This window comes from Adiantum capillus-veneris, chromosome 18 (genome assembly GCF_014529385.1).
Source record: "Adiantum capillus-veneris isolate H3 chromosome 18, ASM1452938v2, whole genome shotgun sequence".
In the NCBI taxonomy this organism is placed as follows: Eukaryota; Viridiplantae; Streptophyta; class Polypodiopsida; order Polypodiales; family Pteridaceae; genus Adiantum; species Adiantum capillus-veneris.
The window spans coordinates 13,256,498-13,282,036 of record NC_140948.1 but is presented as its reverse complement, the minus strand read 5'-3'; the positions used below and the strand labels follow the sequence as shown (position 1 = coordinate 13,282,036).

Below are 25,539 nucleotides of genomic sequence, written 5' to 3'. Positions count from 1 at the left end.
GGTGGTCCACGCTTCTTTTAAACAAGACTGTGCCAGTTAAATGACTGAAATTTAAGAAGCTTTTTATTTCTTCTTGGCTGACGCAAGAGTATGAACGCGATAAACGAGCTGCTTGGAACCATCTTCAGATGACCAAGAGAGATACAGTGGATGCTTATTGCGAGAGATTCTGGACCTCTTTTCTATCCGCCTCTTCATTCTAGAAGATCTCGTTCAAAGAACGGATTGAGCGGTTTACCTTGGGTCTACTTACAGAGATCCGAGATCACTGCTTGAAACAGAAGTCAGCTTCTATTCAGGAGTTGATGAGTCATGCGAAACGGGGCTTTGCCATTCACTCTGGCAGTCTGACCCACCCCACCGATGAGGTCATGACAGAACGAGCTGAACAAACTTCAGCGAATGAAAGTAGAAAGAGAAAGAGCAACCCAGAGAAGAAGGATGCACGACCCAAGATTACTCCTCAGGAGAGAGCTCGCTTCATCAGAGAGGGGAAGTGCTTTGGATGCGGAGGACATGGACATATCTCCGCGAAGCGCCCTAAAAAGGCACAGAAAGAACAAAATGACAAGGACGACGATAGGCCCGAGAGCTCGAGAGCAGCTGAGGAACGTGGAAGAAAAGGCAAGATGAAAACAGGACCGGTTCCACATTGTGTGGGTACCGATCCTAACACCATGGACGAAAGTACAAAACTTTGCCGTGCTTGGGGCAAAGTGAAAGACCAAGAGGCCCTGATCTTCTTTGATGGAGGAGCCAAGGCCAACTTCATTTCACCAGAATTGGCGGCGCGGCTCGAGATCTCTCTCGATCGGATGGGACTACTTGCGGAGACAGTTCTAGCGGCACCCGACAAGGACGTAGCCATTACACCTGTCATTGGCAAACTTCGGTTGCATTGTCAGGGGTATTTGGCGCATGAGGACTTTTTTATAATGCCTTTGGAAGGTTGTGATGTTCTCTTAGGGATTCGCTTGTACCATAAGAACAACGCCGTGGTCGATTATCGGGCGAGGAAAGCGACATTGACTACAGAGAAGGGCAGAACCATTGTACTTGATATTAAATTGAAGGGCGAGTCTGTCCCTATTGTATCGGCTTCGGCCATTTCTAAATTAATGAAATCTAGTCTGTTTGTTTACTCGATTTTCATTAAAGAATTGAATGATAAGGATATGACAAATATGTCTAAACTTGATAAAGAACGCCAAGATTTTCTCCACTCTCACGTCGATTGCTTCTCAGAGGGCCTACCAGGCGAGACCTGCTCGTCCTGAAGATCATACCATTGATCTGATACCTGGAAGCACACCATCGAGCCGGCCACCTTACCGTGTAGCCGAGCACAGAATGAAGAGATTATGAACGAAGTGAAAGACCTCTTGGAAAAGGGTCTTGTCTAGCCTGGTACTTCACCGTATTGCTCTTCAATGTTGTTGGTTTTGAAGAAAGAGGGATCTTGGAGAATGTGCATTGATTATAGAGATCTCAACAAAATCACCATCAAGAACAAATTTCCGATTCCTAGGATAGATGATATACTCAATAGATTACAGGGATCCTCGTGCTTTAGGAGGATTGATTTGAAGAGTTGATATCATCAGATCAGAATCGCGTTGGGAGACGTCTACAAGACAGCTTTTCGAATGACTTTTGGGTTATTTGAGTTTTTGGTGATGCCTTTTGGCTTAACCAATGCTCCTGCGACATTTAACCGGATGATGGACAGGATTTTTCGAGAGTACATGCTATTTGTTGGCACGTTCTTTGACGATATCATTGTTTTCTCCAAGAATGAGGCAGAACACAGAGATCATCTGCTTCAAGTCTTTCAGGAATTACGAGATCACAAGTTAGTGATTAATGCAAAGAAAAGTGAATTTTTCCTACCAGAGATGCACTTTTTGGGACACATTGTCTCAGTAGCAGGAGTGCAAATGGATCCGGCCAAGATAGAGACTATCCGCGATTGGCGATTTGAAGAATGTCCATGAAGTTAGAAGCTTCTTGGGACTGTGTTCGTACTATAGGCGGTTCATCTGAAAGTTTGCAAAGGTTGCTTCCCCTATGCATATCTTGACACAGAATGGAGTTCCTTTCTCGTGGGGACCCACAGAGGTGACTGCCTTTCAGACATTGAAAGAAAAATTGACTACGGGACCAGTTTTGACTTTGCCGGACTTGCAGAAGTCATTTGAAGTGTATTGTGATGCTTGTGGTCATAGTCAGGGTGCGGTCTTAATGCAAGAAGGCCATGTCATTGCTTACGAGAGCCGATTGTTCTCAAGGCCGGAGATGACAGCTCAGATTTATGAGAAAGAGCTTTTGGCGGTTATCCATGCGATTTGTTTTGGAAGGCAATTTGAGAGAACATTGGCACGCGGTTGCAGTTGTCGTCATCGTTGCACCCGCAGATTGACGGGCAATCTGAGATTGCCAATTTAGTGGTTTTAGATTTATTGAAGTCTTATATCTCGGATCAGAAGACTCAATGGGAAAAGTACCTACCTTTGGTGGAATTGCCTACAATAACACGATACACTTTTCTACGGGGAAGGCGCCATTGAGATTGTTGAAGGTGCTACGACGGTTCCGCCCTTCCTAAGCTCGAAAGATAAGATTTTTGAAGCGGATGAATATACGCGAGACTTAGATACGACTTTTGCCAAGGTTCGCGAGACTTTTCAGAAATGTCAAGAACGACAGAAAAAGGCAGTGGATCGTCATCGTCGCGACTTGAAATTGAAGGAGGATGATTGGGTGCTCTTACGTTTTGAGAAGGCACGCCTGAGAAAGAAAAAGAGAAAGGAGAGACTTTTTTTTTTCCCCCCAAGAAAAAGATCCTTCTATTAGTTAATGAAAACTGCCCATAGGGCTACATCCACCTCTGCAAGAGAGGGCTACAACAAGCATGATGGGGAGACTCTCCCAATGAAAAAAACAGCATATATACAATGGGGCTAGATCAAGAAATGGGAGGAGGGAAGAGCCACACAGGTGGACAGTAGTGCCATCTGAGCACCCCCTGGACCATGGTGTAGAAAGGCCTAGGGCACCAGAGTCGAAGGAAAGCCTCGCGGCGCTCCCGCATGCGGTCGGAGCTGCCCTGTAGTCCCTCTAGCCGTCCTCTGAGAGTATAGATCAGCTCTAGCCAAAAGTCACGAACAGTCTCTGCTGGTGGCACAGGGCGAGCCTCAAAGATGTGGAAACAACGGGCCCGCCAGATGAACCAGAGAGCTAGGCCGCTGATGAGCTCCCAGCACTCCTCTCTCTCACTGCACCACTCCTGTGGAGTAAGGTCTGTAGCAGGCTGGAGTGCAGGTCGCCCCCCCTGTATCACTATCATCCAGCTGGTGGAAGATAGCTCAAACTGTAGTGCCGGGCTCGTGAGAGTGGACCAAGCCGCTGCCCCCCAAGTGTATTGTCAAGCCGCGGAGAGGGCAGGCATCAGCCGAAGAACTCGTAGCCACACCTGCTGGGCCGAAGGACAGTCCCAAAGACAGTGTCGCTGACTCTCCACCAATTGGTCACAGGCTGTACATGCGGCCGAGAGACCACTATGCACAAGCCAGCTCCGCTCCCTACTGCTGTGGCTCTGTGTGCAACCAACCACTGTAACAAAGTGACGCGCCTCGGCTGTCTGGAGTCCCATAGCCTCTGCCAAAAAGGTGCCAACAACTCAACTGTGAGACCCTCCTCCTGCCAATGACGTGCTGCAGCGGGGCGGGCCTCTCTCTGCGCTGCAAGTATATGACGTCCAAGCCGAACAGTGTACTGAAAGAAAGGGACTCCAAGGGGGTCTGCAGAAGAGAAGGGGTCCCTCCATAGCCACTCACCAGGATCCCACCGTACTCGTGCCAGTGGAAAACACTCCCAAGCCCATAGCCTCCAGTGTCCTGTCTAGAGAGCTGCTGGGTCAGGGTCTATGACGCAAGTCCTCCCACAGATGCCCACAACTCGGATCCTCTGGAAACAACACTCTGCTACCTGCGGGGCCTCTACTGTAACTCGCTGTAATCGTCTCCCACCCTGAAGCTCAAAGAACAGGGCTGGGACAGTCTCTGAACAAGCCCTGACTGAGATGAGAACCTCCAGTCGTGTGAAGGCTCCCATCCATCGGGGTGCTACTGGCTCGAGAGGCGTGAGCCACTCAGCTGGAACTGACTCTGAGATGTCCTGATACATGCTCTGAACCCCTCTCATGCCCTGTAGCTAGACACCCTGCACCTCCTCTGACAAACCTGTGAACTCTAGCCAGTCACCTAGAGAGCGCGCTGGACCTGCTGCCATGGGACCCCATGAAACATGAGGCCTACTCCCAACCAGGTGGCCTCTCTGAGTACTAACCATGGGGTTCCAGACGAGGGGATGTCGTAGGCGCTCCTCCGTGCATGTCGGTTGTCTCTGCTCTAGGCCACGCCGTAAGAGCTCCCAAGAGCGAAGCAAACTCACAGCGAACCGGTCCTCCAGTCTCCTGCTCAAACCAACTCGGCGCAACTCTGTAAAGATCCATCTGGTCGAAGGTTGCCAAGGGCCTCCTTACTGAGGCACCCTGGCACGAAGCCTCTGCAGCAAGAACTCTTTCCAGGGCTCCTCGCCTGGAAGAAGTCCTCTGACGACGAACTTCCCAAGAAGGGCTCTGCTCTGTTGTGCTTGATCAATGATCCCAAGCCCTCCCTGAGAACAAGGAAGTGTGATGACCGACCAAGCCACCTTGGCTCGGGCAACCTGAGTGTCGCGACCTGACCAAAGGAAGTTCCTGATCAGCCTCTCTACCTGGCTGATACAAGAACTCGAGAAGATCCAGCAAGAAATGATGTACCACATAGTTGCCAACAACACCTGGTTGGCAACTACTACTCTACCAGCCAGCGAAAGTCGTGCTGAGCTCCAGTGGAACAGCTTTCTCCTGATGGACAGGAGAAGAGGAGCAATCTGCTGCTCGGGGGACAAATCCAAACCAACCTGACAACCCAAGTATCGAACTGCAGTCCCTGGGGGAATCCACCTGAAACCCTCTCCTGGCATCCACTCTGGCACAGGAGCACTGCCAACCGAGAAAGCCACTGTCTTTCTCTAGTTGATCAATGCACCCGATGCACAGCAGAAGGTCTCAAGAGCCTGCCCACACCTGTGTAAATTGGCCTCCTGGCCCTCTAAGTACAAGGCTGAGTCGTCGGCAAACTCAGCGTCCAGAAGCTCATCTCCTCGTATCGGGAGTGCTAAGCCCCTCAAACCAACCTGCTGTGACGCCAAAAATCTGCTCATCGCCTCCGCATAGAACAGAAAGAGAAAGGGGGCAAGAGGACAACCCTGTCTGACCGATCGTGTGAGCATGAAGCGCTCACCTCTACCTCCTGCCAAAAGCACCTGACTGTGAGCCTGTCTGTACAAAGCCGACACCCCTTTGATCCAAGCATCTGAAAAGCCCATCCTGCGAAGCGTGCCCTCTAGAAAGTCCCAGTCAACTCTGTCGTATGCCTTCTCAAAATCGAGAAGAAGAATCACAAGGTCCTTCCCACGGAGACGTGCCAGGGCAGAAGCCTCCCAGAAAGTGAAGATGTTGTCAAGGATATTGCGTTCCTTGACAAAACCTATCTGAGTCCCATGTATAAGGCTCTCCAAAAGTGGCTGAATCCTCAAACTCAGAGCCTTGGCAAGAATTTTGTAGGCTGAGTTGAGGATGGTGATGGGGTGCCACTGTCGAATCTCATCCAAGGAGCCACCCTCCTTTGGAATGAGGTAAATCAGGCCCTCACTCATGCTATTCGGCATCACTCCTGTGTGCAGAATGTACTGAAAGGCACTACAAAGATCTGGGCCACGCAAGTCCCAGTACTCCAAGAAGAAGCTGGGAGTCAGCCCATCCTCACCTGGACAACTACCACAAGGAAGGGCCCTAAGAGCCGTGTGCAGCTCCTCAAGCTGAAGAGGTATCTCCAGCCTCTGGCGCATCTCCTCAGTCACAAGACAAGGCATCTGCGCCCAAACCTGCTCCCTGCATGCATCCTGTCTCTCTGACTGGGGCTCAGCCGTCAGTAGCTCATGGTAAAAGTCAGTAGCAACTGCACGCATATCCTCAGGCTCACAAGCAACTGACCCATCGGGTCTCCTCAGCTGAGTGACCTTGGCATGCGAGTGCCGAGGTCCTACTGTCTCAAAAAAGGCACCTGTCACTCTGTCACCTACCTGAGTCCATTGAGATGCCTGTCGGTGAAAGGCAAACTCATGGCGCCTCTCCTCTGTGCAAGCAAGCTCCTGTCGAGCCTGCTGTAACTGCTCCTCCAACCATGGACTGTCTGGATGCTGCTCCTTCATCCTCTGTAGTGAAGCAATGCCTCGTCTGAGACGCTGCTCCTCCTCTCTCGCTGCGGCCCGTCGAGCCAAAGACTCCTGGAGAAAAAAGTGGCTAAGCTGAGCTAGGCCTAAGGCCACTCTGTCTGCCGGTAGAGCCTGTTTGTCCATGCCCTCTGTCCAAAGAGCCTCTACCCTCTCTCTGAGTGCTGTGTCCAACAAGACCCGCTCTGGGATGCGAAGCATCGTGCTCCCACTCCTCTGCCTGTCTACCACTGTGAGGATCACTGGTGCATGGTCCGAGAAGGATGTCCCTGCCAGGATGCCCACTGATCCCCAAGTCACTGAAGTGTCACTAGTGTAGAAGCGATCTATCCGCGATAGATTCACTCCTCCTACTTTGCGGTCTGATCTAGAGAAGGCAAGACTCTCTGGAGGCCTCACAAAGCCAGAATGTTGCCATGTATCCGAGACCCTCAAGGTCATACACAACCTCTCCCAAGCTGCTAACTCGACTCCATGCATAGTAGCATGGCTGCCTCCGATCCTGTCAGAAGGGTCCTCCAACATGTTGAAGTCCCCTCCTACACACCAATGGTCAACCTGTGGCAAAGACTCAACAATCTGTGACCAAAACTCTGCACGAGCACTCGCCACATTGGGCGCATAGATGTTCAGGAAGCCCACAAGGCCACCCTGAACCTGCAAAGTAATCCACTGAGCTCTGCCTGGCACAATAATCCCTCTGCCCACAATGGCCTGCTGCAATGAGTCCGCAATAGTCATACATACCCCACCCTGGATGCCTCCAGGTCCAAAAGCAGCTGACCAAAAGGTATCATAACGTCCACGCAAAATCTGACCACAGCGCCGGATGCGGCTCTCAGACAAATGGTGCTCCTGAAGCATAAGGAGATCAATCTCTCCTCCCACAAGGCAACGCTGAAGCTCTTGCCGCAATCGGCCCCGCTGTCGCTAAAACTAGGGCCCACCTAATCCCTGCATGTTCCATGAGACGATCCTCATGGGGAGCGAGAGAGAATAGATGCTGCAGCAGCAGCAAGACGGGCTATCTTCGAGGCAGGCTTGGATGGGAAGTAATCCGCATCCGAGCGTCCTCTAGATAGGCGAGCCTGTAGTGAGTGCCTGGCCCAAGCCCAAGCAGAGCGAGCCGAGCGTAAAGCAACCTCCTTTGTCCATGAGTCCTCATGTATGTATACATAGCAAGGCAAACACTGTGTATCAGCAAAAAAGTACTACACAATGTGCCTACATCCTGCTGAGTCTGGGGGTGTCACCGCAAACTTGGCCAGTGGCCACAAAGTCTGCAGCAAATCTGTAACTCCAAGTTCTCCCATGTGGTGAGAGAACTCGAGAACCTGTGTATGCAACCATCCCACCACTGAGTCGAGGGACCACTCTGTCTCGGTCCTACCGCAGAGAGGAAAGGAGAAACCAACTGCTGAGTCCAAGGCCTCTGTCCCCCTAGCGACGAGGAACAGAGCGTGGACCCTGAAGCAGGCAGCCTCGTGGTCTGCTGCGGAATCGCCGAGAAAGCGAGTGAATCCGTAATCGAAGAAGTCCCAGCGGCGTCGGAGGTCAATGCTCGTCAGACCACGAGGGATAGCTGCAAGGGAAGATGTCTGAATTTGCAAAGGGGGCCGCAAGAAGGGCTGACCCTCTCTCGCTAGGCGACTCATGGCAAAAGCGCTGCCAAGAGATCTCCTAGCCGCCGGCGAGGGACCAGTCTCCTGAGTCGACTGTGGTACTGAAGCAGGAGGAGGGGGAGAAGGAGCTGGGGGGGGGGGGGGGGGGGGGGGGGGGGGGGGGGGGGGGGGGGGGGGGGGGACAGGGGGGCGAGGTGGGGAGTGGGCGGGAGCAAAGGGCGGGGGAGGGGATGAGGAGGAAGAGGGGAAATCTGAAGGAGGAGGGGCTCGCGAGGGTGAAACGGAAGAGAAGGCTGGCGTAGGAGGCTCCTCCTGCTCAAGAGGACCAAAGCGGTTCCCCGTGGGAACCCACTGCTGCTGAGTAGGCACCTGAGGGCCACTCTGAGTGCTAGGCGGTCGCTGTGGCCCCTGGCGTCGACGGCCACGGGCCTGCTGCCACCCCTCCTCCGCTGGAGCCCCAGGCTCGGAGGGTGGCTCAGAATCTGTGCGCTGTGTCGCTGGCTGAGGCTGCGGCTTAGCCTTGGCAGGCTGGGGCTGAGGCTGAGGTGCAGGTCGTGGTCTCCTCCATGGACAGGCCTTCGCTAGGTGGCCCATCTTTCTGCAAATGAAGCACTGGTTCGGGAGACCCGAGTACTCGACACTCTGCCTAAACCAACCCCCACTCACCCGAGGCAAAAGGATGACCTTCGGGAGCGTGTGGGTATCTCTGACCAAAACTCGAACTGAAGGGATGGCGGCCGCCTTGGCAGCTACTGATGCTGCCGTACGAGGTGTCTCCAGAACAGTCCCGATGGCGGAGCCAATCCTGGAGAGCAGTGGAAGGTACTCCCTCCGTAAACCCGGAAAGCAGACTGAGATGGGGATGTCTGCGTCCTCTACGAGCACTTCCGAAGTCGGGTCAAAACCGTGTCGCCACTGTCGAAAGTGGGCGCGTGATGCTCGGATAGCCAGTGGACTCATAGCTATGACCTTGGAGGCCATCTCGGAAGTCTCGAACTCGATCTGGTAGTACCCCCGTCCGAGGATCTGGACATCCAAAATCTTGCCCACCTCTGCGAGAAGGCGGGCCTGGAGAAGGTCACGCAGCTCTCCTCTGCTGGGTCGGGTGCCGAGAATCTTGCAAATGACCAGGGTCGCCTGCAGACGCTCTACCTCATCGGCTAGGCTCGCTTGCTCTGTCGGTGAGAGAGCAAGTCGAATGGTGGGCTCAGCGGTGTCGGGCGAGGGGGCTTCGGAGGAGTCCCTCTGAGGTGGAGCATGAGCCTCCATTAGTGTCTGCTGCTCTGAAGGAGAAGGGCGGACGAGAAGGCCAACGCTTGAGAGCTCGGCAAGTAGAAACCAACTGAGAATCCACTGCCAGGCAATTCAAACGAGGCCTTCGGAGGAGGGGGGGGGGGGGATAAGGGGCTGGAGCGGCGAGGCAGCGGGCAGCGAACAACAGGGGGGGCAGCGGGCGGGGCTGCACTCTGGCTGGGCTGCGCGCAAGTTGGGCGTAAGCTCAGCAGCGCGCGTGGACAGACAGCGCGCAGGCAGGAGCAGGCGGGGGGGGGGAGGGAACGCGCAGGAGCAGCAGCGAGCATCTGCCCAAAGGAGATACTTTTTCCAAACCTTAGTATACAATACTACGGACCTTTCCAGATATCTGAAAAGATAAATGATGTCTCCTTCCGATTGAAACTGCCTGATACTTGGAGGATTCACAATGCATTTCATGTGAGTCTCTTGAAACCTTTTAAAGGTGATGTGCCTGATGATGGGGAGCCTGATGAGCAACCTGTAGTGGAAGAAAACGAGGAGATCCTTGTTCCTGAACAGATTTTGGCACATAAGGATACGAAGAATAAAGGTAAAGTCCGAAGGCGGTTCTTGGTTAAGTTCAAGAACTATCCTGCGTTGGATGCGAGTGGATGGAGGAGGACCTAGCAGATACTCCTCAGATTGTGAAACTTTACCTCGAGGCTTTTGGTTTAGCATAGTCTACTCCAAATGGAACCCAGAATTCAGCTTGACCGGAGATCTGGTGCAGTGGGATGCACAAGAGGCGAGTTACTCCGCTCCTTTGTCAACAGATGCCTTGATTTAGATACTAGAGTCACTGATGTCTCTTCGAGCTTCAGGGATACTGAAAGCTGACAGTATTCTGCTGTATGACTTTATGAAATGGAATTCGTGATTATGATACTGATCTGTTCTTGACTTCTTCTAAGTGCATGAACTGAGAGATGAAATGACTGTAGCATTTTGGTCTACTGGATCTCGAATAGACATGGTTGCAATAGGGGTTTGTCAATCGGACATCGATGAGGTCCCGACTGGATATAGATACGATTGCTAGCTACATTGCCGATAAATCATGGTCTAAGATCCGAATGAATGTTGAATGTCATGTGATGTCCAGTGATGTCGTGTGATGTGACTGTTGATTGGTACATGTGCTAGATTTGTGTTCCTAGTACGTAGGTACTAACAGTCAGTGTCTGCTAAGACGGTTTATGGTCTTTGTCTGTTTTGCAGGCGTAATTGAGGGTGATTACAATGCTTTCAAGAGGGGGGTATGTCACAAAGTGATGACGTGGCTGCCCAGAACTGAAACCCTAGCTGCTGCTAAAAACCCTAATTGTGAAAACCCTAACCCTAAAACCTGCAAACCTTAAAATCTGCCAAAAACCCTAAAATAGCAGAAACCCTAACCCTAATCCTAAAAGGGCAGCAAGGCTGAAATCGCGAAAAATGCGTAGAGATGCTGACGTGGCACCATATGGGAGGGCCCGGAAAAAGCGGTGCAAGAAACGGCAGTTTGCTTTTTGGCTCTACGCAAATTGAGACAGAAAGAGAGAATATTTGCTTTATTTTCCAAAGCTCAAGACAGCTTGAGAGAGGAAAAGAGCCTTTGCTTTTATTTTTAGGTTTTTGATCTGAAGCTTTTGGGGCTCTGCTTTTGGTATCCCTTGTAAATTAAATTTGTGGTTTGGGCTCCCACTTTGCAGAGCATCTGGATGCAGAGTCTGAGAGTGAGACCCGAACCACTCTTGTACTTTGAACACTGATTAATACATAAAAAATTAACGAAAGGGGCGTCAGTCTTTGGGGCCAATATCTCTAGGCACGGAATTCCGCCGTGCTAGTGCAAATCTATATTGAACTGTGAACTGTTTTGAAGTGGTTATTTGGTGCTGTCGTGATTGATTCTTGACTTGGAGTGTCCAAGTCTGTTACAGGATTAGCAACTAGCTAATCCAATACCTGTGCAAGATGGGTAATCGCGCATGAACCCACACAATTGTACATTTGTCAATTGAAGAGCCCTCTTGTGGGGCATCACATAACTGTACGTAGGGGAGAGAGAGAGCAGTGTGTAGTGTGCAGGGTATCACTCCTAGCACCACACTGTACATAGAGTGGAAAGAAAGCATTCCGTAGCTCTTAACCTGTGATAGTTCTTGCAAAATGAGCCTCCCAGCTTAAAATTCAGCGCTACCTCTTCATGCATGAGGACAGTGCATTAAAATGTCCCACTTGGCACGATTACACACATTTTCCTGTTTCAGGGTTCGCGTCTAAAAATTCTCCCGACCAATTGCCCAGTTGACTTCGCGGTAGAATTGTAAAATGTTCCCCTTGTCATTCCGAAGATAATGACGCGAACACATTTCACGGCCCTAAATAGCAGTTCCCTAATTTTTAGGAGATGCTTCCGTTGGGCTCCCACTGGTCTTCTGACCATCTACCCTCATTGGGACCGCATCCAAAAGTGCAATGTGGCCCACCTGTCGGATACTTTCTGTTGGTGATCCCACCTTGACTTTTTGCCTTTATTGAGTTCACTTCCTAGTATCCACCAACTTGCTAAGTGCTACATGACCTTGGACTGAGCCTAGACATCCTCTTACTACACAAATTCTTGTGCCGACCAACTTCCTGTCTGCGAGTGAAACTACAGTTCACATTGGCCATACAATGTCCGACCATTTGCAACTTCAAAAAGAGGGTCTCAAAAATAAAACAAAAGTCATTGGAAAGAAACCAGCAACTAAGGTGAGCAGTTGCCACGTCCTCGTGACATCAGCCCTAAGTTTGGGCACCTCTCATGAAAGCAGCCAAGCTGCCAACGCCTTGTCCTTCTCTCTCTTCCTATAATCGCTTTGACCTTCCTCTATTGTCGACAGAAAAAGGAGGTGCCCCATATCAGCCCTACGTTGGCAGTTGAAAAAGTGCCATGGCAGCTTTCAATTTTTGCAAGAAAAGTGCATTCCTATATCCTCGCAGACTGCCCTCACCTATAAAAGCAACCCCTCTCTGTCATTCTGGCATGAGATTCTGGCTCCCCAATTCCTGAGGAGACATTGCTGCAGACTTCAGCCGTGATGATGTGTCCACGAGGCTCTGTATGGTTGCCCCAAGTGTGCCCGAGTCTGCCACGATTGAGTAGAAGAGTTTCATCGCAAAGGATTGTTTCCATCACGACAAGTTTCTGTTTTTCTCTGTTGGCAGACCATAGACATTGTAGACGGGGTTGATTTAGGAGAAGGGTTCCGAGAATACGCCTTTCTGGTGTGTAGGATTGGAGGAAAAGGGTAATTATGTCCAAGAAGTTGCTTTCTGAGTTCCAAGTCTTACAGTAGATGTTTTTTTCCATTTTTGGATTCATTAAGCAAGCATGATTGTTTGTTTGAACATGTCCTCTCTTGCACGAAGGAATATAGGCAGAAGCTGGCAAGAGCTTTTGCTCGAGAAAAGCACATTAAGAGGATTCAGAGTTAGAACAAAGATTCTTGAGATTAGGGTTTTACTCTGAGATGAGGAAGCAAAGGCTTGAAGACCATCGAGTACACCACCTCTCGGTTCATGTGCTTGTATAGGATTTCTCCGTAGTAATTAAAGATATTCTTGTAGTAATTAAAGATATTCTTTAGGTGGGTGACTAGCCCATCTTTTGTTTCAAAGTTGCTTAGATCCCTACAAATTAATGAACAAATAGCTCATAATAGTTCAGGCGTCTATTATATTGATATTTATTGTTGCCTCTGTTGACAGAGTAGAGCAGCTAAGAAACTGAGGTGTACATCATATTAAGGGTAACTATACTGAATAGGGCACAGTGGACTAATTTCAGGGCTTAAAATCTTTGTCATGTTTGCATTCTAACTAATATACCTGTGTTGAGATTTTTCTATTTTATCTGATGTTTGTATATGTAAACATGCTTATAGGAGCACTTATGACATGTTCTTTGCAGCTCCACGCAACAAGGTTGCTTCTTTCCCATCAACATCTGGTGGAAAAGAAACTATAAGCAGCATGCTGTCGTCACTGAAGGAGGCTGTACGAACCACTGTAGCCTGTGAGTGTGTTTATGTTCGTGGTGCAGTCATCAAAGCACTCATTTGGCTGCAAAGCCCATATGAATCTTTTGATGAATTAAAGTCGATCATTGCTGGAGAGCTTTCGGACCCTTCTTGGCCTGCCTCTTTACTGAATGAAATAATTCTGATTCTTCATGCACGCTTTAAGGTTCACTATGCCGAACTAGAGTTGCCCTTGAACATGCAAAAAACTTGGGAGGTACATGCTATGCATATCTGATTTTTTTGCTTTTTTGTTTGGTTTGCAGGCAACTCCAGACATGGCTGTAATTCTTCTGGAGATAGCAACACTATTTGCCACCAAAGTTCCTGGAAAAATTGATTCAGACGTTTTGCAACTTCTTTGGAAGGTAATGCATGGAGCTCTTTATCACAGATCTGTAGAATTTGCCTTTTTGGAATCTTGAATGCAAGGCTTTGTTTACAGTTTCATTTATGCTTTGTAGAAACCTGCCCCCCCTAGGATTTTTTCTTCAGTTTAGTATGCAGCGTTTTTTCTGAGCTGTTGTTCTGCTAAGCTCGCTTGACTTAATGTGGGAAAATGGAAAGAACGAAGCTGTTGTGTGAGGTTTTCGAAGGAAACCAGGGACCTTGACACAGGCTCAACATAGAAAATGTGGGACGAGTTCTATCTAGTCATACGCTTGGTTGGCCTTGTCAAAAATAAAAAAATGCAGAAGTTAAATTGTCCTTGTCATTGTAATTGCTATTCTTTCCACATCTAGAGTTTAAGCAAAAGCATCATGGTCCCTCTCATGGAACCATCTACACACATTGTGGACCTAATGTATGGCGTTCAACTAGTTTCAATTTGGTCACAACTTGGTCCTAGCTTGTTGTGCTCGGACCCTAGCCTTCCATGGCTTGAGATCATCTTAAAACCTGTCACGGGACATAATAGAGGCAACATAAATATTTGTCTCTATCAAACACATATAAAGCATGGCATCAAATATTTACTATTGAAGAAAACATGTGCTTCAAATAATTTACAGCAAGTGATATCAAAATGCACAAATGAAAGTAGGTTCGTGACCTGTTAAGCAAGAAGGTGTCTCGTCCAAGTGTGTAAGGCCGAATATGATGTTTTGACAAGCTACAACGAAAACCATGAGACTATTTAAACTTTTCATCATGACACAAGGAAATGACACAAACTACAGACCACATAGTGCAAGACGTACAAAAGTGCCATACAGAAGTATGGTGGAGAGTTGGCATTGTCTCTCTCGAAGAATAATAAGGAACGGAATCCGTGCCCTGCTCCACTGGTTCCTTGTTCCTAGTGGTGCTGGGCCAAAAATCTTGTTTGCATTTCACTAGGAAGGGCACTATAAACTGGGAGTAGAATCAGTTTGGAACATTGGGACCTTCATCCTCTCATACAAGGTTTGGCATGCTGTATCAATTTCTTCATGTCTTGTTGAAAAGAGAAGGATATGCCTTCTGGCTCAGCGAAATGTCTCTGCATAACGTTACTAAGTGCAGCATCTAGATAGTAACTCTCTGGTTGCTTTGCGTACAGAATCTTATCAGGAAATGTTCCTGGAATAGTGAAAAAGTTTTAAGTACCTAGAATTTAGAAAACTTCTCAGCATCAAGTGTAGCTGAGGTGACTATAAGAGGCAATTTGTTTCACCGCCTTGCTAGGTCCTTCAGCCGCAAACAGAGGGCATCAATGTTTATTGTTCTTTCATGTGCTTCAGCAAGCACTATAGCAGAATATGTTGAGAGCTGGCTATCCACAAGCACGCCTCTCAGAAGCTTGCTATTTGAATTTTGTCATAGTTTTGGTTACTGTCTCAGGCCCCGTGCAATCCTCTAACCTAATCGCATAACCAACCTCTTCACCAAGGCTGCAACCAAATTCTTCAGTAACCCTCTTGGCAACAAACATCGCCGAGGTTGTGTGCATCCAATCTTTCCTTTTGTTGTGTACCCTACTTCTGCTAGATATTGTGTAACCTCTGTTGTTTTTCGTGAACCAGTTTTTCCAATCACAACTAAAACCTGTCTCTCATGGACTGCTATAATCAGCTCATTTTTCAGCTTGTAAATGGGAATACTTTGTCTTTGCTCTTGTATTGCTCGCCACCCTTCAGCATGGTCCTGCTGCATTACTCCTTTCGCTTTCTACAACCCTGCAGCTCCTCAAGTTTGTGCTTAAGCAAACCCCACAGATATCTCCTTTATGATCCTGCGATTCATGCCTTTGTGCACGCGTTTCACTTATTCAAAATATAGTTTGTGTGTGCTATGTATCATGGAGCTGTGGCTATATTTCCTAATGGATACTTTGCTAAGTTTATAACTTGCTGTTTCTCTGAAGGTGAATGTGGGATTGGCTTGGATTCATCTTGGTGTATACATGCGTTAATACATACCATATAGGGCTGTGTATGTGCCTGGGCCTGCACTTGTGCCTATGCCTGTGTATATTTTATCTTCACATGTTTGCAACCTAGGGGCCCTTCAGGTCTCTCATGGGAGTTTTTTAAACAGTCTCCTCCTCTTTTAAGGTTGTCCATATTCAAACTCATGTAGTTAAAGAGGAATTTCTGATACTCAAAGCAGAGAAATCATTGCACTAGTTATGTTCATTCCAAAGAATTGGCCGGTAATGCAAGACATCAATTAGTTATGTCCTTTTGCGTGGTACTAACGACTTCAATTCGCTCAGACTTGTCTGCTGGGTTGTGGACCTAGTGGGAAGCATACAGCTCTGGAGGCAGTGACCGTTGTTCTTGACTTGCCACCGCCAGAGCCTGCATCAATGCCAACATACCATTTCAATAAGAGAGTCTCTGCAGCAGATCCAAAGTCAGCACTCGCATTACAAAAGCTTGTCCAAGCAGCGGTATGAATTTTTTTGGATGAAGCTTGTCCCTTTTTTTATTTTCTCATTGGGTTTGAGACTTTTGTGTCCAAGGTTTAATATTATAGGTTTTGTAATATTTGTAATTTAAATTCTGAAAGGTTTGGTTCTTGGGGGAGAATGCAAACTATGCTGCATCTGAATATGCTTGGGAGTCAGTGACACCACCTGGAACGGCATTGATGATGCTTGATGTTGACAAGATGGTAGCTGCAGCGAGCTCTAGGAATCCAACCCTTGCTGGTGCTTTGACTCGACTTGAACGATGTGCATTTGGAGGGAGTTGGGAGGTAAACTTGTATCTTTTGAGTATCCAAACCAAGCACATGTTGTAGTGGCTACATTATATCTTTAAGGCAAGACATCTTTCTACAGGTGAGATTAGTTGCAGCCCAGGCTCTTATCACGATTGCCATTAGGTCTGGGGAACCGTATAGAATGCAAGTCTATGAACTGTTGCAAGCATTGGCACAAGGAGGGTCAAGCAAAAGCATGCTTGACATGGCTAGTAACGGGGAGGACCAGGGTGCAACTGGAACTGGTCTCAGCTCAATCTTGTCACCAATGATTAGGCTACTGGATGAAATGTACAGGGCCCAAGATGAACTTGTCAGGTGAGATCGTGAGTAGCCTGGTTGTGTGACCTTATTACAAGACACTGAAGGGTATGCCTTGTGGAATCTAGGGACATGAGAAACCATGACAACAAGAAGCAAGAATGGTCAGATGATGAGCTCCGGAAGCTCTATGAGACGCATGAAAGGCTTCTGGATCTGGTCTCCCTTTTCTGTTATGTCCCCCGGGCAAAATATCTGCCTCTTGGACCCACAAGGTATTGCCTGAATAAAAAATTATATGCCATGGCACATTCAAATGCTTTCTCCATTGATTGTATTACTGCCCATTGCCACAAGCTTGTTTCAATATGAAGGCTAATGAAGAAACCATCTTAATGTATAACATGACCTTTTTTTGCAGTGCGACATTAATAAACATCTACCGCAATCGCCACCGCATTGATGCTGCAAGCGGGCTGAATGACCCAGCTGTGGCGATGGGAATATCCGATCTTTTGAATAGCCAGCTTCAGTATCCTCCTGTACACATTGAGAAAAATGAGCCCCTTGTTGTAGGCTTAAGCGATGGATTATGGACTGGTAGTGCGCCAGCAATTGACCTGGTGAATTTTTATTGAATAAGAGCTCATCAATGAGCAGGATTTAAGTAGGCAAGCTATGTTTTTTGTGATGTTAAAAGAACACTTAGGAGGGTTTAAAGATCAAATCATTTCAATGTAGGTCAATGAATTCTTGGTGGGAGCTGGTACAGATGCTCCGGAGGTGGAAGAAGAGAATGTTTTGCCTAGAACATCTATCAGCTATGATGATATGTGGGCAAAGCAGTTACTGGAAGCTTCTGAAACGGAGGTATGATAAAGTCCGGATACATCTTGATGCGAGGAAAGCATCTTTCGGCTTTTCTGACATGAAGTGTTACAGGATGCGGAGGTGCAATCATCAGGGTCATCCTCACCCGAATCAGTTGCATCTTACAGCACAACTACATCATCCCATTTCGGAGGGATGGGCTATCCATCCTTGTTTGGAGGCTCAGGCGCATCCCGCTTCTCACCCTGGGTAAACATGTTAATTATGTGTTTAAATGAAAATGTGTAGTAATGGGGATTCTTTTGTGGACCTGGTATGGTTGGTAATGGCGTCCATTGGCAAAGTGGGCTTTATTGTGTTGTATGATGGTATTTTGGCACAGGTAGCCTTAGTTTACCGTTTTGTGGTTGCATTGTATGCGCATGCCATGATCTAATTTGTTTATTGATCTATGCGGATTTTATAGTTGTCAGGTACAGATGTACAGTTTGAGGAAGGGTATGGTACAATAAAATATAGTTTTTAAAGAGACTTATATTCATAATATGTGAGAGAGGAGTCTGTTTATAAGTCGAAAATGTGAATACACCATTAAAAACTAACGTGACTAGGAAGGAGCAACAGCCAAAAAAGGCATGACATGAGCAATGCGATGACACAAGGGCCAAACACATAAGGTAGAGGGTGGAGGCTAGAGAACTCAGGAGGGAGCTTGGAGGATAGAGGGTAGACACTAGAGCCTATACAACACTATACCACCATCATTAGCACACCACCATTACCATCGGAGCACTCATCAAGGCAATCATGGGAAGGGGCCTCCTTGGTTTAGGAATTGTCATCCTCATTCTCATGCACACTAAGTAGGTTTTAATCATCACCAAAGTCCAGCTCTCTGGGCAGTGGCACTGGAACATTTATTTCATCACGAGGAATGTGAGCGGAGCAACTTCACACACGCATGCAGTCCATCTATACCTATAGGGAGAGTGAGTGGCATATATTACAGCTTCCAAGAGCTTGTGATAGAGCTGGAGAAAGATTACTGCCTTCTTTGCCATTTATTGCGGCACTTGAGAGAGATGGTTGAGACACATTTCTTTTTGCAGTTTTTGGTACAGATGCCTCGCATGTCCCATCCTTTACTTGTGTTGCCTAGTCATTGCAGTTTTCATGGGGTTTCAAGAGGCAGTTAGGTCGCTTGCCAGAGCGATTAGATAGATATTACATTACATTGGCATCTGCGGTAGCATCTCATAGTGGGACAATTAGGATTTGGCCTGCCACAGTTCTCTCTGATCATCCCCCAATTTCTTTGCATTCGAGATTTCAGACTTCCTCTATGCTTAGATGAGGATCACGCATACTTGACTCAGTGTTACAGGGTGTTCCTTTGTCTCGGATCATTCATGATGTTTGGTCGCTCACTAGTTCTGCAAATGTGACCCATTTGGCTACATGCATTACTCTGTCTTCTCAAGCTTGCAGACAAGCTGCTGGAGAGCGGCACCAAGCTCTATTCCGCAGGGAACGAGAGTTACACGATCGTTTGAGATGCTTACACTAACAACTTGAAGAATTTCCAGGGCGAGTTTTTGACACCAAAGAGACTCTAAGCCACATCCAGATTGAGGAATGTGAATTCTCCTATCATGCTTCAGTATTGACATGGATATCCAAGGCAGATAGGATGAATAAGGATTTCTTTGCACATTTCAAAGAGCGTCCCAAGGTGACTTCTATTGGGGCCGTTGCGCGATTTTGCAAAGAGGTTGCAGACAGATCACGATGAGGTCCTTGACATAGCTTCATATCGTTTTGAGCATTTGTTCTCTGCAAATCAATTGATTGATGATGTTATGCATGGCAGAGACGAGGTTTGGTCCCATGTGCAGCTGGTGGTTACGAGGCTACGTGTCACAGTTTGTTGGCTCCTTTCATTTTGGGTGATGTAATGGTTGGTCTTGATGGTGCATCTTGTCTTGGAGAGGATGGGTTAACTTCGCAATTTTTCGTGGAGTTTTGGGATGTGCTCAGTCCAATTATGCTCTCTGGACACGCACAAGACGGCTTTTCCATGCATACAAGCTGATTGACTTCTCTGACGGACAAGCGAGTGTTGAAGTCAACAAGAAAGGAGTCTTCCAAGGAAAAGAAGAAGGGCAAGAATCAAAAGAAGAAATCCACAGGGCTCAAATTGACAGAAGAGTAGCATGCTGAGTACCTCAAAGAGGACAAATGCTATGGTTGTGTTGAAGAGGGACATGCCTTCTAGAAATGTCCGAAGAAAGAACCACAGAAACTAGCTGATAGTTCGTCAAAGAGTATCGAAGATTCACGATTGTGTGCCAATGGATAGTAGGGGGCAAGAGCAGCAACCATCAGGTCCTAGGGCATAAGAAAAAGAAGAGAAGAGTAAGCTATGTCAATTGATAATTTGGTCAAAGGCAGGATTTTCCGGCTCCCGATGCAAGGTGGATGGGGAAGGAGGACTTCGTAGATTCTCTTCAATTTTGAGCTATACCTTTAGGCTTTTGGATATTTAGCGATGTCTATTTCTTAAGTGCATGTTGAATCAATGGGTTGAGTGTGGTGCAGTGCGTGCTACACGAGGGCAGCGACTTCACTCCCTTGTCACAAATTGCCTAGATTGAATAAAGTCACTAATTTCTCCATGGGATTTTGGGATACCGACGGTTTGATAATATTTTACAGAATGGCTTTGTAGAATACATGTTTTTAGTAAATAATGGTTTTCTCCTAAAACTCCTAAAAAATAAAAATAACATCTTAATTTGGGTCCCTTGGATCAAGGGTTTCTTGTGTGGTTTCATGAAATATCTCTTGTGAGAGGAGAGGTTGAGTAGTGATTCTAGCAAGGGATCACGGACACTCAATTGCACGCTATTGTCGATGATCTTTTGAGTGTAGCAAGCAACCTTATTTAAGGACCTCACTGCTTGGCAACAACCCTGCTATACAAATGAGGGGTGTGGTTAGCACCAATCTAGCCTTAGGATCTTTAGCCTTGAGGCGGCGTTGATCTGAAACACTCACCTTACTACAAAAATAAAAAACACTTTTACTTCTTCTTCAGCTTCAACCAGCAATGTTGATGACTCTCAGGTACGTCTATTCGACCCTTCTTTCTTTTTCAGTAGCTAGAAGTAGTCATAATCTGTATCAAGAAAGATTTAAGTTTTTAGCCAAGTCTAATTTGAAGAATTTGCATGTTTTTGGTGATGGTCCTATTCGTTGGGCTTCTTTCAAGAATGTCTTAGTTAGTACTCATTACACAAGTTCTTCCATAAAAGCCCTCAATCGTTTGAGGCATTTTAGGAAAAAACATCTTGTGGTAGATTGTCCTTTAAGTCTGGTTCATACCTCTCAAGTTATTTATGTTATTTATAGTATTCATGATAGTTCTATGATGTATGTTGGCCAAACCTTTCGAACAGCTTTTGTCCATTTTCAGGAACATGTAAGAGAAGCGACAAAAGTTCAAAGTAAGAGCACCGCACGTGAAAGTGTGAAACCCTTGTATGCTGCAATAGCAAAACATGGCTTTGAGTCTTTTCGTTGTTTTCCCCTTGAGCACATAGAGGGAAATTTTAGAAACTCTAAAGAGTTCTATAAATCAGTGTGGCCTCGAGAGTTGTTTTTTATGAGAACTTTGCATACTTTTTTCCCTAAAGGTTTCAACTTGGAAGGAAAGTCTTCTTTACGTAAAAATAAGACAATTTACCATAAGAAACCTATGCTTTGGCGAAGGCATCCCCAACCCAAGTTAGTTCTCCTTTCAAGTCAGTTTAAAAGAACTTGGATTCCTAAAGATTCTGTTTAGATCCACCTTCTATCCCTGAAATCAATCTAGCTGTCTTGCACAACATTATTTCTAGTAGAGTACAAGGTCTCCCTTGGGCTTCAATTTCTAGAAATGAGAGTGATGACCCTTCTAACCATAGAATTTTTTCTTATAGGGATTTCAAACGGAGATTGGTCATCTAGAGTCATGGAGTTGGGTTCTTCTTATAAATTATTTGAAAGGTATAATATAAGGATCCTATTTAAGCTCTTGTATACCCTTGAGAACTACTCTTATGAAGATCTGGAGCTAAGAGAGTCTCATAGTACTCAACTTCGAGTATTGTTAGGCAAATTTATGAAGTCCAAGTATCCTAGTCTGAAAAATCCCTTGGTTGGAAAGAAAGATTTGTTGATAAGTATCTTTACCTCCCCTGACTTAGACAAGATTGGATTAAGCTCTATTTTGAGATCTCAAGAAGCTTTGGATGCTCTCCCTCCATGTGTGAGAAAGGTATGGAACCATCCGGTTGTAGCTTTCAAATATGTGAAAACTTTAGGACAAAAAGCTTTCAACTATAGTGACATCGGACGTAATCTTAAAAAGCAAGAAAGGCTAGCAATCTCAAGTATTGATTGCCCTTGTAGTAAAACAGCCTTTTCTTCTTACGTAAATGGAGCTTTGGGTCATGTAGTTACTGCCGATTGTTCTATTCTTCCTTCGGATTCCTTGAAAGACCTTTTCTCAAGAGGTACTAAATATAGGCTCCCTTCCTCAAATGACTCTTGCCTTCTCAAAGCCATAGAGAAAGGAATTTCTAGTGTCGTAGTAAAGTTTGAGGAGTCTTTAGGAGTTCAAGATGTTTTTACCCATTGGAAGTCTGTAGTCCTCAAGAAAGCTTTTTCGAAATAAGCATCTTGCTCTAGGAACGTTTCTTCAAGAAGGAATAGCTTATCTTCTTCTGATCGTGATGCTCTTAGGAAATTTCATCGTGATTTTATAATCTCTTACGTAGATAAGTGCTCTAATAACTCTGTTGTTACGTGCAAGAAGTTCTATTTAGAATGGCTTGTTAGGTGAAGTAAACTCTCAGACTTACAATAATTGTGATCTTTCGATGAAAGTGACCTAGAGTGTGTGTGAGTAGTGGGTGCAAGTCTGCAGCTTTAATGGAAAGCTTGCCTTTTCCTCTGTCTCATGTAGCGCGATGACTTGCTTTCGTGCATCTCTCTCTCCCCTTTGGCACATATGGTAATGTCCTACTAGTTGGGCTACTCGGATGAATAGTACAATTCTGGGGGTTTATGCGCGTTTGCCAAGGCAAGAGCCTTCTAAACAGGAACCGGATTAGCTAATTGCTAATTCCCCACACGTACGCACAGTTCCATCGCGAAAGATTGCAAGTTTGGAGAGTTTTCTCGCGTGAAAACTCATCCAATTCACAGGGGAACTGTCCCATTGCGTGCAGGAGCCCTTGAGACACGCGTAGGCGTGTTCGTTCCGCTAAAAACGATCCGAAACAAGGAATTACAGCCTGCTGTGTTTTTATGCAGGTTTAGGGTTTCGCACGTAAATTGCAAGGGAACACCAAAGGAGCCTCCTGAGAGCCTTGGGATGCGTGTATAGGCTTTTGGGCAGCCGACAGTGGAAAACAGAAAATTACAGCACGCTGAATTTCTATGACAGCTCATCAGAAAGCTTCTAGATAGTGAGGGAATCAGCCCTAGACAGGTACTTTTGACCTACAGGGTTTCTTGCGTCGTTATGTTGCTGAAATCAGGTCGGAAACCTGCGTTTTTAGCCCTCCCCAGGTTTGGACAGCTTTGTGAAAGCTTGTACTAAGTGGTCGCATCGTCTACCTTAAATCGAATAAAGAAATACCGAAAGGGGCGCCAGTCTTTGGGGCCTTCAGGGTGTCAGTCTCGTGTGCGCAGTGACATTCCAGTCGCTGGACACATATGTGTTTTCTTTCCTTCTCAGTGCTCTGTGTAAAGTTAACAGGTAATTGAAATAGTACTGCCCTCTATGTTGTATAGGCCGGTTATATGGTTCCATTGACGGGATGGTCACTTTTTATTCAAAAAGTGCAGCGTGGATTGTTGTGGGTGAAAGCAACATAGAGCTTGTTGTTATGCAGAGAAGAGAGACCAAGTACCTGAAGAGGGATCTTCCTCACATGGCACAGAGAAAGTTTCTTCAACTCTTCAAGAAGAGGACAGTTTGTTTAGAGCTCAACTGCGTTGCTGCATGGACATGTTTCAGCAATTGGCTAGCAATCCAAGGATGCAGGAGTTCTTACAGGCTCTGACACAGGGTTTTTAGCCTCCTATATATGGCATGATCGAGCCGTTGCAGGAAAAGGAGATTTCCAATGCGCAGAGGACTCATGATGCTCGAGGGAAAGCCCATGTGGTTGAGCAACTAGCAGTGTCCACTGATCCAAAGCAACTTGCTTTAGCTGGACAAGAACCGTTTGTGAATGGTCAAGGGAGTAATGAATAGGCTATGCGTCAGACCCTTCCATTACCTATAACTTATCCTGGTTATTTTGGAGTTGGTTTAGTGTTTCAAGCTATGGCTGGACCTTCCGCAGGTTATATGCCAGGGAATGTGTTCGGGACAATGCAAACAGGCATGGGTAACCCCCTATGTACGCGAAGATGGGTGTCCAACCAGGATTTCAAGGCGCCTATGGCCAGTTTCAAGTGCTTGGAACACAATTTGGTATGGCTGGTTTTTCACTGCCATACGCCCAAAATGCAGATCTGACAGGTAAAACAGGTGATGCGAGTGTTGGAATGGGCAATCGTGGAGCACCACTTTTGCAGGCATCTGTTTATGACAACGTGGCTTCTTGGAGTCAGCCTAAGGATTACAAGGAAGGTGGGCAGGGAGTGAAGTTTGAAACTTTCAGAGGAACTGAGGATCAATTGAAGGCTTTGACCTTAATACAACAGCTCGATGCAGCTTATGTTGGAGGAAACTTCGCGGAATCTTCAAAGATACGCAAGGCTGCCACTTTCTTGAAAGGGAATGCGCTTCAATGGTGGTTGACCGCATTGTTGAACTAGGGTCAAGCCCCAACAACGTGGGTCCAATTCAAACAACTTTTTGCGCTTGCATGGGTGACAAACACTTTTGAAGTGGATGCGATGACAGAATGGCACGTGTTGAATGCTAAACAGTGTGCGAATCGGGAAGAGTACAACAAATAGTTTTGGGCCGCACTGCTACCAGTCATCTCTTACAGGTTGGTGCCATTGTCGGGACAGATTGAGAAGTACTGTTGCGGATTGCCCAATAAAATCAGGGACTATTGTACAAAGACTACTGTCATGAATATGTCTCAGTTGATTAAGAATGCAAGAGTGGCCAGCAATCTGTCGAAGGGAGATTCCGATGGATTTAATAGCCACAAGGAAGGGTCCAAGGGCAAACATTTTTCAGCCAAGGGCAATGTTGCAGCAAAGCCTTCTGAGCCTCCCACAAAGAAGCCCTCCAATGAAGAAACTGATATGTCCAATAAGCAGTCTAAATCTCCTTCGAGACGAGGACAAGGACAAAAAAGGCATTTTTTTGGCAAAACTTTTGAAGAAAGGAAAGCGCTTAGAGAGGCCAAGAAATGCTACATTTGTGAAGAAGAAGGACATTTTGCAAATGAATGCCCACGAAGAAGTCACAGGATAAGGATGACAAGCCAAACCATAAAGGGAAGAATCCAAAGCCGAGTGTAGGGTTTGTCCCAGGTTTGGTTGGAGACCAACCAAACATAGATGCCACGGAATGGAATTGTGCAGAGCTTGGGGCAAAGCTAGAGACCAGACAATGCTGGTTTTCTTTGATCCAGGAGCCCGTGCAAATTTCATATCACAAGAATTGGCATCAAAGTTGGGCATTCGTGCAAAGGAGATGGGTATGACAGGGGAAGCAGGTTTGGCATGCCCAGGTTATTCAGAGCCTGTTACTCCCATTTTGGGGAAAAGCTTCGTCTGCATATTCAGAGCTATGTCGATGTGGAAGAATTTCATATTATGCCACTTGAGGGCTGTGATGTGTTACTAGGTATCCCATGGTGTTACAGGTTGCATGCTATGGTGGATACTTACAACAAAAAGATTACCCTTATACATAGAGGAAAGACTCATGT

General features: G+C 46.7%; 1 protein-coding gene across 2 annotated transcripts in view; it reads left to right on the top strand.

Moving 5' to 3' along the window:
- The window catches only part of LOC147435247 (SH3 domain-containing protein), a 113,480-nt gene that overhangs the window by 77,543 nt on the left and 10,398 nt on the right, over positions 1-25,539 (top strand). For both annotated transcript variants that reach the window (XM_086488335.1, XM_086488334.1), the window contains 9 exons: positions 13,198-13,472; positions 13,573-13,674; positions 16,005-16,181; positions 16,301-16,489; positions 16,575-16,813; positions 16,885-17,031; positions 17,178-17,379; positions 17,498-17,626; positions 17,699-17,836. In XM_086488335.1, the coding sequence (XP_086344461.1) occupies positions 13,198-13,472; positions 13,573-13,674; positions 16,005-16,181; positions 16,301-16,489; positions 16,575-16,813; positions 16,885-17,031; positions 17,178-17,379; positions 17,498-17,626; positions 17,699-17,836 (1,598 nt within the window). The remainder of the gene's footprint in view (positions 1-13,197; positions 13,473-13,572; positions 13,675-16,004; positions 16,182-16,300; positions 16,490-16,574; positions 16,814-16,884; positions 17,032-17,177; positions 17,380-17,497; positions 17,627-17,698; positions 17,837-25,539) is intronic.